We start from the raw sequence: 18,912 nt of genomic DNA on the forward strand, positions 1-18,912 counted from the left end.
CAAGGAAGAGATATTTTCAAAAGCACAAATTGAAGTCAGTGAACTTGCTCCCTTTGACTTTCACTACGAGTGAGCCATCTAATTGTCCAGGGCACCTTTATAAATTTCTCCCCACTAAGCTTCCCTGCACCCATCCCCAACCCAGACAAAAGCTGGAGAAAAGATATAGGCCTAATGCAGTTCCTAGAAGCAAATCCTAGAGTCAAGATCTCTCCTCTGAGAAGATCATTCCTTTGATAGAGGAAGGGAGCGTGGGTTCAAGTCTCTACTTTGCCACAGGCTTCCTTGTCACCCTGGGCAAGTCACTTTCTCTCTGTGACTCAGTTCCCCTTCTGTAGAATGGGAATAGTAGCACTGCCCTATCTCACAGAGGTGCTGTGAGGACAAATACATTAAAGATTGTGTGGCATTCAGGTGCTGTGGTAATGAGGATTGTATAAAATCCTTAGATAGACTGTCCTGCCATCAGTCCCCAGGATGAAATCCTGGCCCCATTGAAGACAATGGCAAAACTTCCATTGACTTTAGTGGGGCCAAGATTTCACCTCAGATTTTTAACTATAGTAAGCATTAAGAGCACCATCCCCCATTGTTGTAGTAGCACAAAGGGAGAGGAGCAGTCTCTGAGGCACCCAGGAACTAAGCCATATGTAGATCCCTACCAACACCTTGACTTGCACTCTAAAGAAAATAGAAAGCCAACCCCGCCATTGCAGAACTATCATAATATTCTCCCTGTGGCCAACACTGCCAAACAGGTAGCTAGTGGTACTCTGCACCAGCTACAGCTTTGGAGTGTTCTTCAGGGGTAGTCTCATGGAGAGAGCGCTGTAGTAATACAACCTGGAGTTACAAGGTCCAGATCTGAGATAAAGGTAGATTCACATGGGAAAAAATATGCTTTTGGCCACTGACGACATCTGAGATCCAGGAGCAATCAGGGCTGCAAAATACACTAAAATCCAAAAACTCTTGGACTAGAGAGTGAATAATCTTGTTTGTCATAAGATGAGAAAACTCTCCTACCATATTTTTATGCTGCTTCTGCCACCAGGACTCCTTTCTTCTCTAGATTTAGCTTCAGCGAGCTTACTGTCATTAAGTCTCCATTTCAACCAAGCGCTGTGGAACCAAATAGACGACAGCATCTGGGCCTAAATTGACAGAGACAGAGTTGTGTGACCTCTGTGTACAGTAGTGATGACAGGGGAACCCAAACCAGCTCCCTGTCTACCTCAGCAGACTCACATACACATTAGGTAGGGTGGATAACAGAACAGAGCCTTCATGAAAGTGCCTGTGCAGTGGAATGAAGTATGCCTACGGATATGTGGGTGGGAGCGGAGTAATTGGCCAGAACTACCCACTTGCACCTCCCAGAGAAGACTAGAACAATATCATCCACCCCATACCAAATGCACTGCTGGGTCACTAAAACCTTCAAGAATATCAAAGCTTGCTGGGCTATCTTACTTTCTCTTTCACTAGTCAAATATCCACCATGAAGGTCCATGCAGTCTTCATGTCGTACCTGGCTCTGCGTCAGACTAATGGAATCCAGATAGTGCTAGTATTCCCTTACTGCAGCCTTCTGCGTTCTAAAGGGAAAAGACTAAATTCCTGGGTTTTTTTTAAACTAACCTGTCTGATAAAAGTAGTCCAAAGAAGGAGAATACCTTTTACTAGGTGAAATTTGAGTACTCCAGCTTGAATAAAAGAGATCAATAGCAGAATTACTCAACAGACTGGTTCTATTGCAACTGTCAACCTGTTAACACTCAGATATACAGCAGTGTCCTGTTGAAAGTCCTGAAAGGTTTTGATTTTAGTAAGTGGCTGAGTTTCATTATTTAATATTAATGGGCTGCTACAGGATACATGGACACAGCCAATCCTAGCCACATGATTTTGTAGTTTAAAAAAAAAAGAAAAATCCAGAAAAGGAGAAAAGGACAACAAAAATGATCAGAGGCAGAGAAAGATTTCTGTGCTAAGGGAGATTAAAAGGTTAGGACTAGTGTAAAGAGGAGATGAATAAAATGGGGTGTGATTGAAGTATATATCACATTGAATGGGTCAAGGAACTCAGAGGCTCAGGATACTAAGAGGCTGTCTCATCACAACCTTTCCTATAACCTTAACCAAAAATGGATGATTACATTCCAGTTAATAGTTGTATAGGTTGGCAGCATCAATGGATGGCTTCTTAGAGCAGAGATGGAACACATGATTCCTTAAAATGGTCAAAACTCTCTCAGAGAAGGTGTTGATGTTCCCCACCAGCCAACCCAGGAGCTAGTATTTCCCCACTGGCCTTCACCAGCCAGGAAAGAGAAGCAAAGCACGGGTTGTGGTATGAAATTCCCCCAACACCTCTAGAACCTCCAAGAATGTGTGTAACCAAAAGTCAACCAAAGATCTAACATTTGTTCCCTCCAGATATTGCCCTGCATCAACAGACACAAATATTCTAGTCCAGTGCACATGATCTTATGTACAAAGTAACTGGAAATTTTCTCAATAGGAAGGATTCACACAGGGCTGGGGCAATTACAATTATGATCTCACCATTTGGTTATCTGAACAGACAGGCGTGCATTATTCTCAAAATAGACTGGCTATCTGGGAATAATTACTCTGCTAACAGGTGGTTTGTTTTGCCAAGTTGTAATATAATGTAAAACAATGATATATTAATTGCTAAGATGTAATTGAAATACCATGTAATTAACAATATGGATGCAACAGGCAATTTGTTATCAAAACTGATGCCATTTCAGTGCTCAAGGTCTGAGTATTGTTTCTAACAATCAACTAGTTTGATAAATACAGATTTTATAATCTGTATGCTTTGATATTTGCATTGATACACCAGAGATGTGGCCCACTCTCCAATACAAAAGTTGCATTTCATGGTATGGAAATGCCACTTCAGTAGATAACCAGCTGTCAGCAGATTCATGTCAGCAGAATGGAAAATAAAAGGGAGTAAAAAGTGACTGTTAATTATTGTCACTACTTCAAAGGAATTTTTTTGATAAAGACAAACATCAAAAGTAAACCTCATATAAGTTACAAAAGCTACAGAAATGTTTTCATGCAAAGAATGCTGAGTAGTTTGGAAAGGATGCCAAGAGGGGTGGTCCAAGGACAAAGTTATTTCACTTGATTGTTTTATTACTGTATTATTGTTTTTAACTGGAAATCTGAAACATTAGAACATCGATACGGCCAATAGTAATGTTGCAGCAAAAGACCCTAAGAGATCCATTGAACAACATGAATCTCTGCTCATTCATGTGTTTAATAACTGGAGGGAAAATAAAAGCACCATTCTAAATAAGAGTGGGTTTTCCTTTCCACTTTCCAGTAATGACTGACTGATTTTTTTTTCTCTCTTCCCTTCACCCCCACCTTTTTTTTTTTTTGGGTCCAGGGATGTAGCCATAGACACAGTGAAAACAGGGATGGGAGGGAAAGCTGGGAATAAAGGTGCAGTAGGCATCCGTTTCCAGTTCCACAGTACCAGTTTTTGCTTCATATGCGGTCACTTGACAGCTGGTCAGTCTCAAGTGAAAGAGAGGAATGAAGATTATAAAGAGATTACACAGAAACTCAGCTTCCCAATGGTAAGTACTTAGGATGCCTCGGACAGAAATGTTGTGAATGGGAGTGAAAATTATATCCTTAAATTTTTAATTGTGAGAGTCAGTAGCAATCTATACTACCTGGCAGGTCAGCACAAGAGACAATTCAGTCATGGAGTATTCACACAAAAGAACTTAAAAAAGGAAGTAAGGTTGAAAGCATATTTCCATGGAGACCAGCTAACCCAAAAACAAATGATACTTTCTTTACAAAAATTCTACACCTTTAAATAACCCAGATGTTAGAATGCCTGAACGTGAACAATGAATGGATATAACCAGTTTCCCACCATCATAATGCTTCATCACTCACTATCACACGCACCTGATTCACAGATTGAAAACTTTATGCATTGTGGACCACATTCTCCAGTTTGCCAAGATTACGCTTTAAGAACCAGGTGTGGTGGCATCACAGAGACAGTAATGGCTCCCTGGTTCTCTGCTCAGACCCAGAACAGATTAATTCACCCTGTGGCTGCTCTAATTTGAATTAGTTAGCAAGAGTCCCTAAAAGACCATTTTCTATCAGAGCATACCCAGAGTGTGTCATACTCTAGCTACTCCTCTTTATTGTGACATGCCACAACTCCTCAGTCTCCTGCACACAGCCTACATGCCTCCTGCTCTTCTTCATCCTTTCTCCCTGCACTTCCCCTAAAGTCCCATTTCCCAAGACCAACAAGTGCACTTAATTGTTATCTTTATCAGAATGTGGCGCAAATAGACATTCTGAGATCCCTTTCCTCTGTATTTATATCAGTTACGATGTCTTTTGGATGGTATTCTGTTGATCACCTCTCAGTTGTCTCTTTTTAAGGCCAGCAAGTGGCCCTCTAGGGTTTTTGTGGCTTTGTTCCTGTGCTTGCCTTAATGGTGTTGGCCGCATTAGATTTCCACAACTCCCATTTCTTTCAGACTTCTCCAGAGAGCCTGTAAGCCAGGGAATGAAAAGACCAGTTTATGATGTGTTTGTTTATTCTGTTAAGTCAGCAAAGAATAGCATTTAGGTTGAAGAGCATAAAATTTAACTCCCTGTTGTTTCCAGGGTTTAGAGGCTTGACACATATAGCATATTAATCAGTTTCCATTTATATTAGAAATAATAGTGCCAGTATTGAAGACCTGCATAGAATATTTATTCTAAATGGCCATAAAATCATGTGTATAGCAGTCCTTACTTCCAATAGCTCATTAACTAACTATTTTTTATCCTGTAAGTTTACTATATTGGTGTATACTTTGTGTGTGTGGTTTCAGAGTAGCAGCCGTGTTAGTCTGTATTCGCAAAAAGAAAAGGAGTACTTGTGGCACCTTAGAGACTAACAAATTTATTAGAGCATAAGCTTTCGTGAGCTACAGCTCACTTCATCGGATGCATTTGGTGGAAAAAACAGAGGAGAGATTTATATACACACACACAGAGAACATGAAACAATGGTTGTTTCATGTTCTCTGTGTGTGTGTATATAAATCTCTCCTCTGTTTTTTCCACCAAATGCATCCGATGAAGTGAGCTGTAGCTCACGAAAGCTTATGCTCTAATAAATTTGTTAGTCTCTAAGGTGCCACAAGTACTCCTTTACTTTGTGTGTGTGTGTGTAATATATATTAACAGTGCCCTCTAGTGATGCTAGAGATACAGGTCTGAAGTGTTTCCTTTATGAATCCCTGTGTTTAGAGGTTTATAACTTATTTTTTAAAAGTGCAGTTATCTGTAGCGTAACATGTGAAGCTTAAACATTGGAGTGAATCTCTGTTAATAATATTATTACTTTTCATTTACAGAAATGTGCTATGCAGTTTTTAGGGGCAAATTTTCAGCTTGGTCTTAACTGAAGCCTCTGTTTTTGCGGGTGCATACAATAGCAAGAGAATTTTGTGGCTGCAGTTTAGATCATGCAGGCATATAAATCCTTGACTGTGCCAGAATTAAGATATCTAAATTATGGATGTAAAATTGTGACTAAATAACTGTGGGATGCAGAAAGAAATGTAGAGACCACTTTTTTAGTCTGCACTGGATTTAGCAATTAAAACCTCGTAATCAAGTCCAAAATATAGTATTCCACGGAGACTGAGTTTTAAAACTCAGTTGATTGAAATGTATAATTTTAAATTATGTCTTAAATTCTGTATCTTCTAAACAGGGAAGGAATGTGTTCTCACATGACTATGTGTTCTGGTGTGGTGATTTTAACTATCGCATTGATCTGACATATGAAGAAGTCTTTTATTTTCTTAAACGACAAGATTGGAAAAGACTCCTGGAATTTGATCAACTACAGCAGCAGAAATCCAGTGGAAAAGTAAGGGGATTTATCCCATTTGCTCCAAATTTAAAATAGCCATTTTCCAGAACACCCATATTTTGATCTGAACTAATTGCCTTTAAGAAAGAATGAAAATGAGAGCATTTTCAGAAATGCATTTCTATGGGTATGTTCATTTAAAAAAAAAATCAAAGTGTGATTATACTAATAAAAGTGAGTATGTGACTATGAAACCTTCATAAGTAGGAATTTAGCTGATTGAAGAAATGATATTTCTTTTAATAGATTTTTAAAGACTTTCATGAAGGCACTATTCATTTTGGACCAACATATAAATATGACGTTGGCTCAGAGGCTTATGATACAAGCGATAAGTGCAGAACCCCTGCTTGGACTGACCGAGTGCTTTGGTGGAGAAAGAAGCTTCCATTTGATAAAACAGGTGTGTAGGTTCTTTCTCATTTTTGCATTTCTCATTTTAAATAATGATGCCTGGCAGTCAGATCTCACTGGATCCAAGGGATGGAATTTGGTCTAGTGGTTAGAGAAGAAGATGGACAGTCTGGGATTCTAGGTTCTATACCTGGATCTGGCCTTTAGTCTGGGTGAAACTGTGATTACCTTTGGTTTCAGTGGGACTGCTTTCATGAACATAGAAGTCACATTTGAAACCTGATCAAGTCACTTAGCTACAGCCTACTCCTGCTCCTGTTGTTACTGATTTCAATAAGGATCTGAGCCTTGTGCCTTGGTTTCCTCAGATGTTATTAGGGAATTATAATCCTGAATGTTATGAGGTTTTATTAATTCATACTTGTAAAGTGCTTTGAGATCCTTGAATGGAAAGTGCTACGGAAGTGCAATGCATTACTTTATCTGCAAATTAAAAGCTATAAAATACTAGGACAGTTTTAAAAAAAAAAAACTAAACTTTTTGCAGCCAGAGCCATATTTCCATACGAACCTCTGAATCTGTATGTCATCCATTAGTGTATGTAAAAACTGCACTTACACATGCAAAGTGAAGAGTTACATGAGAAATTATCTGATTCATGCATACAAATGTGAATTTACCTCTTAAGATACAAGGGTCATCCCGTGGACTGCCTCAGTATAAATACCATGAAAGAAAGTGAGGGTAACCAGAGAGCATGTCAATGTAACATAAATAATCTCATATTGATTTTAAAATCTGATGGTGTAATAAAAAGAGGATCATGACCAGTAAGTAGAGGCATGAGCTTAAGAAGCAATAAAACCGTAGAAGGGATGAAATGCAGGGGATAACAATAGGTGAACTTCAGTTTGAGTGAGAAATAAGGTCAAATATTGGTAGGTCTGCAGTTCTTCTAAGTCAATAGGGTCTTACACATAGGAATAGAGGGGTTTGTGTTGCTGTAGATAATCGAAATATCCCAGCTGAATAACCAAGAAGAAAAACACTTGCATGGAAGGATAAAAGTGCTAGTATCTCCTCCCCACACTTAGAATCATAGAATCATAGAATATCAGGGTTGGAAGGGACCCCAGAAGGTCATCTAGTCCAACCCCCTGCTCAAAGCAGGACCAAGTCCCAGTTAAATCATCCTAGCCAGGGCTTTGTCAAGCCTGACCTTAAAAACCTCTAAGGAAGGAGATTCTACCACCTCCCTAGGTAACGCATTCCAGTGTTTCACCACCCTCTTAGTGAAAAAGTTTTTCCTAATATCCAATCTAAACCTCCCCCATTGCAACTTGAGACCATTACTCCTCGTTCTGTCATCTGCTACCATTGAGAACAGTCTAGAGCACATGACTTATGAGGAGTAATGGTCTCAAGTTGCAATGGGGGAGGTTTAGATTGGATATTAGGAAAAACTTTTTCACTAAGAGGGTGGTGAAACACTGGAATGCGTTACCTAGGGAGGTGGTAGAATCTCCTTCCTTAGAGGTTTTTAAGGTCAGGCTTGACAAAGCCCTGGCTAGGATGATTTAACTGGGACTTGGTCCTGCTTTGAGCAGGGGGTTGGACTAGATGACCTTCTGGGGTCCCTTCCAACCCTGATATTCTATGATTCTATGATTCTTTGAAACCCCCTTTCAGGTAGTTGAAAGCAGCTATCAAATCCCCCCTCATTCTTCTCTTCTGCAGACTAAACAATCCCAGCTCCCTCAGCCTCTCCTCGTAAGTCATGTGCTCTAGACCCCTAATCATTTTTGTTGCCCTTCGCTGTACTCTTTCCAATTTATCCACATCCTTCTTGTAGTGTGGGGCCCAAAACTGGACACAGTACTCCAGATGAGGCCTCACCAGTGTCGAATAGAGGGGAACGATCACGTCCCTCGATCTGCTCGCTATGCCCCTACTTATACATCCCAAAATGCCATTGGCCTTCTTGGCAACAAGGGCACACTGCTGACTCATATCCAGCTTCTCGTCCACTGTCACCCCTAGGTCCTTTTCCGCAGAACTGCTGCCGAGCCATTCGGTCCCTAGTCTGTAGCGGTGCATTGGATTCTTCCATCCTAAGTGCAGGACCCTGCACTTATCCTTATTGAACCTCATTAGATTTCTTTTGGCCCAATCTTCCAATTTGTCTAGGTCCTTCTGTATCCTATCCCTCCCCTCCAGCGTATCTACCACTCCTCCCAGTTTAGTATCATCCGCAAATTTGCTGAGAGTGCAATCCACACCATCCTCCAGATCATTTATGAAGATATTGAACAAAACGGGCCCCAGGACCGACCCCTGGGGCACTCCACTTGACACCGGCTGCCAACTAGACATGGAGCCATTGATCACTACCCGTTGAGCCCGACAATCTAGCCAGCTTTCTACCCACCTTATAGTGCATTCATCCAGCCCATACTTCCTTAACTTGCTGACAAGAATGCTGTGGGAGACCGTGTCAAAAGCTTTGCTAAAGTCAAGAAACAATACATCCACTGCTTTCCCTTCATCCACAGAACCAGTAATCTCATCATAAAGGCGATTAGATTAGTCAGGCATGACCTTCCCTTGGTGAATCCATGCTGACTGTTCCTGATCACTTTCCTCTCCTCTACGTGCTTCAGGATTGATTCTTTGAGGACCTGCTCCATGATTTTTCCAGGGACTGAGGTGAGGCTGACCGGCCTGTAGTTCCCAGGATCCTCCTTCTTCCCTTTTTTAAAGATGGGCACTACATTAGCCTTTTTCCAGTCATCCGGGACTTCCCCCGTTCGCCACGAGTTTTCAAAGATAATGGCCAAGGGCTCTGCAATCACAGCCGCCAATTCCCTCAGCACTCTCGGATGCAATTCGTCCGGCCCCATGGACTTGTGCACGTCCAGCTTTTCTAAATAGTCCCTAACCACCTCTATCTCTACAGAGGGCTGGCCATCACAGTTCTCACAGTTAACTTCTCACAGTTAGCAAAGGCACCCTCTCTCCACTTCTGGCTGCTCAATAATTGACCCAATTTTTTTCCCCTTCCATCTTGTAGACCACAGTTAGCCTAAAAATCCTCCCTTAAGTATCTACCTCTCACCCTTTCTGTTTTTTTCACGTTTCTACAACTTTTGTCATTTTTTCATGTTTGTAGCAGGTCTGCCATTGTTCTAAATGCATGCAGAAGTTGAATAACTCTCCTCGTATTTCCCAACTGCTTTATGATTGTTGCAGACTATCCAGTAATTCCATTGCATCTTTTCAGCTAAAAAAATATCCCCAGCTATTCAATAATTTCCCTTTCTCTCTCAATTATTCTTTCAAGTGGCCCCTGAGAGGACTTCAGCTGTCTGAGCAGACATTGTAGATGGGATGATCTAGCAGGGCTGCAAGAGCCCACCATATATCAGAAGAAAGTAGCAAATAAATGAAACCTCTTTCTCCTGTACTTACAGACCTTCCAGAGCTAGCCCAAGTGGTAACACAGCTAGGAGATCCATCTTCTCCCTCTCCCCATTTTCTGCCTTTGAGCCCCACCCAATCCTTCTGGTTCCATTCACCACCTATAAACTCCACTACCCCTTCTGATTTGGTGGCAAAGCTTCCTCTCTCTCTCTACCGCTTATCTGCCGAATAGTCCAACTTCCATTTCTGTTCTAGACAGTGGAGGATACTGGGGCCAGAGAGCTGTTTACAGAGGTGGGGAGACATTCCTTGCAGGTTGTTTACAATTCAGTTCCTAGATCAAAGGGAAGAGAGGGTATAGCTAGTATGAGGCAGCCAGGAGAAGTGACCATGTCCCACAGTAACTCATCTTGAGCTCTGGAGAGGAGAAATAACCCTTCTCCCCAGGCCTAGCAATGCTTTCCTCCATTTCTTCATGTTTCTGAGGGCAGCACAGGGCCTCCCCTAGCATAAAGGGAGAGTCCAGAGTGGCACTAGCTGGTAAGGAAGCAACAATCTATACTACACTCTTATCCCAGATTTGAACACTTCCTGTCACCCAGAAAAACCATGTGGAAAGCAGAGAAGCTAGAGCCATACAGGATTTCCTCTTTCTGGTCTCTTTACTGCATGCGGTTATTTCAAAATATAGGTGTTTTCAGACTGGAGGAAAATGCTATACTTTAATGTGATGGTGTGTGATGTTAAATTATATAGGTCTCTGAAAAGTTATTGGTTTGTATTTTGTCTTGTTCTAATGATCTGTGCTATCGATTGCACTTCTTTTTATATTTTGTTTTCTATTAGGAAATTCAAAGTCTAGAGGGATATAAGCCATCCTTTAGATGGAGTGCTTCAGGAACAATGTGTTTTGGTGAAAACCACAGTTCTCTGAAATGCATATTGTTAAAATAGTTTTAATTCTTATTACAAGTCTATGAACTTTAATGCTCTTTTGTGCTGTATAGCTGGAGAGATCAATCTCCTAGATAGTGATCTGAGTGCTGAAACTAAAGTCAAACACACTTGGACTCCTGGTGCCCTGATGTATTATGGAAGAGCGGAGCTGCAGGCATCTGATCATAGGTAATGTCCTAGCTTAGATTATCTTTCTCTGATTACATTGAGGCTCACTGAAGTATATATTCAATGGAAGGGCCAAGAATGATTGTTAATGGACACTACATGCTTATTCTCTGTTCAGCACTTTGACATTTAACCCCATCATGGTTCTAAACCAAAGGGTGGCAATGCCCAGGGGCTTTGTATTAATTTTCCTCTGTACTATGATCTCAGCAAGGGCTGGACAAGATGCAGAGGCAAGGACTGGATGATTTGATGCCTCTTCTCATTCATTTCTGACAGCTCAAGCCAGTTAAAGGTGCAGCATTGACAGGCACCACCCAATCTTCTGCTAGAACGAAGGCAGCTGAGATGTGTTGTCTTAGTGGCATAAACTGTGTGTGTAGAGCTGGGGTGTGTGAATGTTAATGAGCTTCTCTGAGATGCAAACACATTAAGCCTCCCCACTTTCCTGAGAAATGGAGAAAGGGGAAGAGAACAAAATCAAAAACTGAGATAGCCACATTGATTATAGATCTTCTCCCTAAAGAAAAATTATACAGATTAACTTTCTTTGCTCACTGTTATTGTTTCACTTGTTCTGAAATGAATGCTATGAGTGCTTTGATAAATGTATCTCAAAAGCTTGTCTGGGGTGCTCTATGGAAATGCTGTTTTGTTTCTCACAGCAGAGTTCAGTGAATCACAAAAGTGCTTTTCACAGCATTGTTACTCTAGAGGACTGTTTCATCTTTCTCCAGCAATGAAAGAACATGCTTCTCACAAACAAACCACTTCTCTATGTCAAGGCACTAGCCCATTCGCACTGACACTACTGGCTCCTGCAGCTAACAGTGTAATTGCCACAATCATTATAAAATGCAACATTTGAAGCAAGGCTTCTTTTACCTTGGCTCCCAGTTACAGCAACCACCGCTACAGTAACCATGTTTTAACAACACCTTTAGTTACACTCAGTAGGTTGGGTTTTCCAGGATGTGCTATAAAAAGAAACTCCAGTGTATCTCTTTTAACATACAGCAATGTACTAATCAACAATGTTTTCAGAAATAGTTAACACTTCCTATAGAAGGTTGTTTTAATTTCTGTCTCCCCTTTATCTCAACCTTCAGTCTTTTTGTTCATTCTGGTAGTGTGTATTACAGAACCAGCTGTAGTGCAGATAGCAGGTAGCAATGACAAGTAGTTAGATATGCAAGTGTCCAATGAGTGCCCTCATTGCATTTGCAAGTACAATCTTGAGGGTGCAGATTGCATCTACAGAGGCCGAGCCTCAGCCCTTTGGACAGTTTGCCCCTATTTATGTAGATTTGACACACACAGAGAGCTAACACATAAGAGATGATTCATAACTATTTAGAAAATCATTGTCTGTACTACACAAACATGTTGCACACTTAAGAGTACATAGTCCTCTCACTGTTAGTCCTGGGGCTAGGGCAAAAGAACTGGAAGCCAAGAAGAAATCTTGGACATCCTGTGTGAATTCGGGCAAACCACTTAGCCTCACTATGCCTCTTGGGAAATAACACTTCCCTGTTTCATAGAGGTATTGGGAAACAATGTATTAATATAAGTAAAGCACTCTGAGACCTTGGGATGGAAGATCCTATCGAAGTGCCAAGTATTATATTAGTATTATTATTATGTTTGCTACTACAGTATATTATCACCACTATCTTTCAGTTAAATGTAGTGGTGGTAAATCTGTGAGACCCTATATGAGGAAGTAGACAGAGTCAATAAATTAGGAGTCAGGACTCCGGGGTTCTGTTGCCTGCTGTGCTGTTTACTCATTGTGTGGCCTTGGGCCCATTACTCAACTTCTCTCTCTCTCTCTGGGGATGTCTACGCTGCCTCTGGGAGCGTGCTTCCCAGCTTGGGTAGATAGGCCTGCTCTGCTCAAGCTAATACACAAAACATTGCAACATAGCTGGGGTTAACACAGATGGCAGCTCGGGCTAGCCATCTGAGTACAAACCCGGCCAGACCCCATTGGTATGTATTTGGATAGTTAGCCCAAGCTGCTACCCCAGCTACACTACTATTTTTTAGCATACTAGCTCTAGGAGAGCTAACAATTCTGTCTACCTGAGCAGGGATGCATGTTCCCAGCTGCCGTGTAGACATACCCTATGTGTAAAATGGGTATTATAGTTATTTACTTCAAAGGGGAATTGTTAGGCTTAATTAAAATATCTGCAAAGTGCTTTGAGATCCCGGGATGAAAGGTGCTGTGGAAATGCATCTAAAAATAGATTCTTGCTTTCAGACAACCAATCTTTTGCATGTCCTATTATTTGAGAGTGATTTTAGATAACATGAAAGCAATGTTTGTGTGTGTGTATAAAATCTAGGCCCGTGTTAGCCATTGTAGAAGTGGAAGTCCAGGAAGTTAACGTGGCTGCCCGTGAAAGCGTTTTCCAGGAAGTGTCATCCTTCCAGGGACCATTGGATGCTACTGTAATGGTAAATCTCCAGTCACCAACCCCTGAAGAGAAAAACGAATTTCCCGAGGACTTGCGGTCTGAGCTTATGCAAATATTTGAGAATTATGGCACCATTGTTCTTGTCAGGTAAATGTTCATTTCTTGACATGTGCAATCTATTTTTTAAAAAATCCTAATTAAAATGCATTAACTGTGTGGAATAGGAATAACCGTTTTAGACTGTAACATATTGCATTTGGATTGCATTAATGATTAGAAATTATTAGCACTTATGTTTTATTTCTCTCTATCTGACTAAAGAAATATCCTAACAGGTTCCTTGGCTATATGCGGGAGAAGAGTATGCAGTGCTCCAGGTCAGAGGCTTCGCCCTGAGTGTGCCTCCTGGAGTCAGCTCTTCACCTTGCTCAGGCTGAGCCCTTTTATCCTCATGCATTGGGTGTTGCCTCAATTTGCAGTACTTCTAATCTGTGCCTCCCATTCCTGTGACTGAGAAAGTCTGCCTTCCTTGGCAATCTTTCACACCCATTTGGCTCTCCTGAGTGACTTCACCTCTTTTGGACTTTAGAGCCTCTAGCCTATCCTTGGGGGCTCAGGCTCTTTTGTCATTCCTGGACCTACTGACTATGAGGGAGGGTGTTTAGTTCTAAACCTTGTTGGAGGAGTTTTGTTTCCTTCCAGTTGAGTTATTTTGGGCCTCCTGGTAGCTATGGTACTTCTGTGTTGAAGAAAACAAGCACAGCTTGGCATTATCTGATTTACATTACCATGAGTGGAAGAAAACAACAGCATCAAAAGTATCTGTCCAAAGTGGGAAAAGGGCTAGCAGAACCGAGTGTGCCACTGAAATGGGAGTGATGTTACACTGTTCCGCTGGGTCACACATCTTAAATCATGCCTGGCCACAAAATGCTGCTATGCCTTCTGCTTCCTCCTGGAATCTAACTTCTTCGTGGCAGTAGTTGTGACTTGACAGCAAGACCAACAAATCAGTTACGAGGCATTTGACCTACTTATTTCAGGAGATTGCTTTGCTAAATACTTTCAGCTTGGCTCTCTCTGTCTAGCCCTGTGTACTACTAAGTAGGGGATATGGGTTCAGGAGCAGCCCTAGAACCCCACCACCACATGGTTTATGAAGGTTTGAAGCATTCCATGGTTGCTGAGAGGAGCATGAAAGAAATGTGCTTTGCTTTTTTCACGCCCCTTTGCAGCTTGCTGTAGGACAGAGTAGTAGCCTTTGAGGAGGAGGTGTGCCCTCTGAGAGGCAGCTTTAGTGCAGAGTTCACACAGAGCAGATGAAGTGGGTATATGGAAGGGGAGAAGTGTGTTACACGGGGATGGGGAAAATACTGTGGCTGCAGGAAGGTGTGTGACATTTTCTTAACCTCTGCTCAGAGGAATGAACTGTTGCTTTGAGGACAACCCCAGTAGCGTCCACTCTGGTGGGACCACATGAGGGAGGACGGGTGGTGAGGGAGAGTCAGTGCTGGGATACTTGGTCCCACCTGTCACAAAAACACTTGTTAGTAATTGCGTTATTGAAAGAGCTAAATGAAAAATTGCAGAATTACTATAGTCACAATTTAGTCCTACTATTTCTAGTGGACAGCTAACTGTACAGTTGTCTCGTCTCTCTGTTCTTCTAGGATCAATCGAGGTCAGATGATGGTAACCTTTGCAGACAGCAGGTCAGCTCTCAATGTTCTGGATATGGATGGTATCAAGGTAAAACCATCTCTGGTTTATTTTAGTGAATTCACACCAAACTTTTCAAAAATGGGTAGCTTAGGTTAGATACCTAAGTCCATATCTAGGCACCTGAATCTATGGCCTGATTTTTCAAAGAAGCTGAATACCCACAGTGATCACTTCTAAGGCCTGCCATATAAGGAAGGCAGGTATTGCTTCTTCGGGAGCTTCTAAACAGAGCTCTGGAACTGGAACATGCGTAATGGTTCCAACATGTGCAGTAATGCAAAATGTATCAGCAGCTAAGGTTCTACTCTGCTTTAAGGTATGTTTCTCACATGGATCAACAGTCATGTTTGTTTGTTTGGGGAGGCAATTTGGGGCCTGCTTTATGGTTAGATATCAGGCTGCTAGAGCGCTGGTGTGATTTTTCAAAATGCCTAAGTCAGCGGTTCTCAACCAAGGGTACACGTACTGCTCTATGTATTATACACTAAAATGTAAGTACAATATTTATATTCCAATTGAATTATATGGCAAAAATGGGAACATAAGCAAATTTTCAGTCATAGTGTGCTGTGACACTTGTATTTTTATGTCTGATTTTGTAAATAAGTAGTTTTAAGTGAGGTGAAACCTAGGGTACGCAAGACAAATCAGACTCCTGAAAGGGGTACAGTAGTCTGGAAAGGTTGAGAGCCACTGGCCTAAGTGATTTACGAGTACATATCCCATATGCTCTTAAGTCACTAAGGCACTTTTGAAAATACCACCCCTAATTATTTTGATTGTCATCATTTTAAAAATTATACAGCATAATTGCGATATTTTACCATTTCTCTCCAATAGCAAATGACTGTTGAGTACAGCATTGAGTAACCAAGAACTACAAGGCTAATTTCAGTTTGAAAACTTTGAAGAAAGGAAGCCACAACATAAACAAGCCCAATAAGAGCAGCAGAGTTGTTCAGTCAATACCTGGAGTATTGTTACATCCAAAGGATTAATTCTGGGGGGGGTTTTTCCTGTGATGGTACTAGGAAGAGTATTTCCTTGTCCCTGAACTTCTGAAATGAATCTGATGCCATCTAGATTTCTGAAGCATTTGTCAGATGGAACATCTGCATTTACTCAGCCTGTTGGGGCATTATTCTCATATTCTTAACAAAGGGAAAACAATTCTTTCATGACTCTAGGTCAAAGGCAGAGCTGTGAATATCCGGCCTAAGACTAAGGATTGGCTGAAGGGCTTTCAGGAGGAAATTGCTCGAAAACGGGAGAGCATTGCACCCATGTCACCCACAGCAAACTCCTGTCTGTTGGAGGAAAACTTTGATTTTTCAAGTTTGGACTATGAATCAGAAGGTTAGTAGCACAACTCTAGGCTGAACTATGATAATTTGCTTTGTTCACTGTGAGGAGAGGGTAGATATCTGCATGTAATCACTATCTTAGTTTGTAATAAAACAATTCTTAGAAACAGGTTTGTAAACAGAGCCCTGATCTGGCACTGTGAACTACGCAGGTAGACCCCAGTTCTCATGCAGAGCCCCATTGACTATCAACTATCCGTACCTGCTCAGTACTAAAAAATACACTATCACAGTCATAATACATTAAAATTATCTATATCAGTGTTTCTCAAACTGGGGGTTCTGACCCAAAAGGGAGTTGCAAGGCAATCGTATGGGGGTCGTGAGATCACAACAATGTCGCTGGGGGAAAGAGGAGTTGTTGGGAATACAGCAGCCACTGCTCTCTAGCCACCTAGTTCTGAAGGCAGCGCCATCATTAGCAGCAGCACGGAAGTAAGGGTGGCTGTACCATACCATGTCACCCTTACTTCCGTACTGCTTTTGACAGTGGCGCTGCCTTCAGAGCTGGGCACCTGGCCAGCAGCTGCTGCTCTCCGGCCACCCAGCTCTGAAGGCAGCACCAGCGCCAGCAGCAGTGCAGACGTATGAGTGGCAACACCATGAGTATGCACCTATGAGTATGTACAGTAATTTGCTATCACTTTTTTGGGGGGGGTGGGGGTCATCACAGCCTGAAATATTTTCAAAGGGGGGGGTCCAGCAAAAAAAGTTTGAGAACCCGTGATCAAAAAAGCAATCATAAAAACACATGGAATCAACAAAAATTTTGCCTAACTAAATAACCTGTATAGAAAATGGGAGTGAGAAGAGAACGTGTGCTTTCTGACAATGTCTGCATTTTCAAATATTTGGTTTCAGGTGATATACTAGATGATGAGGATGATTATTTGGATGACATGCTGCCACAGCACTCGGTAGCAGAGATGACAGAAGGCTTACCTGAGGGTCCTGAATATTTTATGGTTGCACCCACAGTAACTTCAAGCAAATCTCCACTGCTTACTGGAGGAAAGCCACATCCATATAAAGGTAAGTTACATGGCTTCTTTAAAGCAAGACCTTAAAGCTTGTTTCCTTATGCATCTCTTGGCTGTTTGTTGTGTTCATATGTTCTCTCTTAGCTTATATGTAGATTGTAAGCTTTGCAGGCCAGGGACCAGATTTTATTCTGGTTCATAGAGTGCCTAGTGCAGAGAGGCCCAGGATCCATGACTGGAGCCTCTGAATGCTACTGCCATACAAAAAATAAAAGTAATTAAGTATAACCTGCCTTTACGCTGTTTTGTTCAGGGCAGGGTAGTTGTGCCTAAGAGAGGTGCATGTGTGTACGTATTATAAATCATAATGAATAGCAGTAACTCTCCTTATCTATCTCTCATCATATAGCACCAGCGCACACAATACAGAGTTGTCCTTACTTTATGTTCTTGTCAGTGAGGCCTCGCCATGAAGTAAATTGAAAGACTCCCATTGACTTTGATGGACCTTTGATTCAGGCATTAAAACCATAGGCATTGGAATCTGAACTCTGGAAACTTGCCAGTGAATTACTTCAAACGAGTTCCTATTCTGACCAAGACTAACAGTTTGCTTTACCCCTCTGTGCTCTGATTTTACTTATTTTTTGGCAATTTTGAGGTTCGGGCACCCTCTGACTTACTTAAACAATGTTGCTTTGAAAACTTGCCAGTTGCTTAAAATTATTGTACAATGTTAATCTCAGTATCTACAGCGTTCCCTCCCCTTAGTATTGGATTCCCTAAGGAATACTGCAGATACTGAGGTAACATTGTATAGTATCTCAGCAATTGCCAGGTTGCCTTAGCAGTTAACCATGCTTAACGCTACAATTTTATCACGGAGGTCATAGAATCTGTGACTTCCGAAGACCTCATTGACTTCAGCCAGCAGGCAGCTGGGAGCTGCAGGGTCCTGCTGCCGCCTGGGGCAGCCAGAAGCTGCAGGGTACCCCTGACACACCAGAAGTTTTACCAACGAAAGTACAGTGTAGACAAAGCCTCAGTTAACCAGGTCTTGTTTTCAAATCACAGGTGCCTGTCTCCTGACACTGCAGTCTTGATCCATCTCTGCCGTAATTCTCAAATGCAAAACTCTCTTGTTTTTTTCCCTGAAATCTCCCCCTAGATGATGCTGACCTAGCCGAATTAAAGCAGGAGCTGGAATTAGGTATGGGGCTTCGCCATCGGTCTCCAAGCAGATCTCTCTCTGTTCCTGGCAGGCCTCGCCCACCTCAGCCACCCCAGAGACCTCCCCCTCCAGGTAAAATTGCAGTTTCTTTTTAAAAGTTGTCCCATGTCAGCTGGACTCTGTTGCCACCTATTGTTTCTAGTAATAACAAACAGGTACATACCTCTGCCTGTTTAAATCCCCATCATCTGCTGTTTCAGTCAGGCACAGTGTTCGCCTTCATTTCTTTCCCTAAACTCTTGTGGTGTTAAACAACTGCTGTGTTTCACTCTAGCGGTGGCTGCTTTTCAGTGATGGGTGAAGTGGTTCTTTGAAATAGTTTGGGATGAA

General features: G+C 41.8%; 1 protein-coding gene across 1 annotated transcript in view; it reads left to right on the plus strand.

The window, feature by feature from the left end:
• Positions 1-18,912, plus strand: part of SYNJ2 (synaptojanin 2) — a 102,620-nt gene that overhangs the window by 75,216 nt on the left and 8,492 nt on the right. Inside the window, 9 exon segments of the mRNA XM_038397867.2 lie at positions 3,437-3,629; positions 5,798-5,956; positions 6,206-6,362; positions 10,742-10,859; positions 13,214-13,432; positions 14,956-15,034; positions 16,195-16,363; positions 17,233-17,403; positions 18,520-18,654. Of these exon segments, the coding sequence (XP_038253795.2) occupies positions 3,437-3,629; positions 5,798-5,956; positions 6,206-6,362; positions 10,742-10,859; positions 13,214-13,432; positions 14,956-15,034; positions 16,195-16,363; positions 17,233-17,403; positions 18,520-18,654 (1,400 nt within the window).

This window comes from Dermochelys coriacea, chromosome 3 (genome assembly GCF_009764565.3).
Source record: "Dermochelys coriacea isolate rDerCor1 chromosome 3, rDerCor1.pri.v4, whole genome shotgun sequence".
In the NCBI taxonomy this organism is placed as follows: Eukaryota; Metazoa; Chordata; order Testudines; family Dermochelyidae; genus Dermochelys; species Dermochelys coriacea.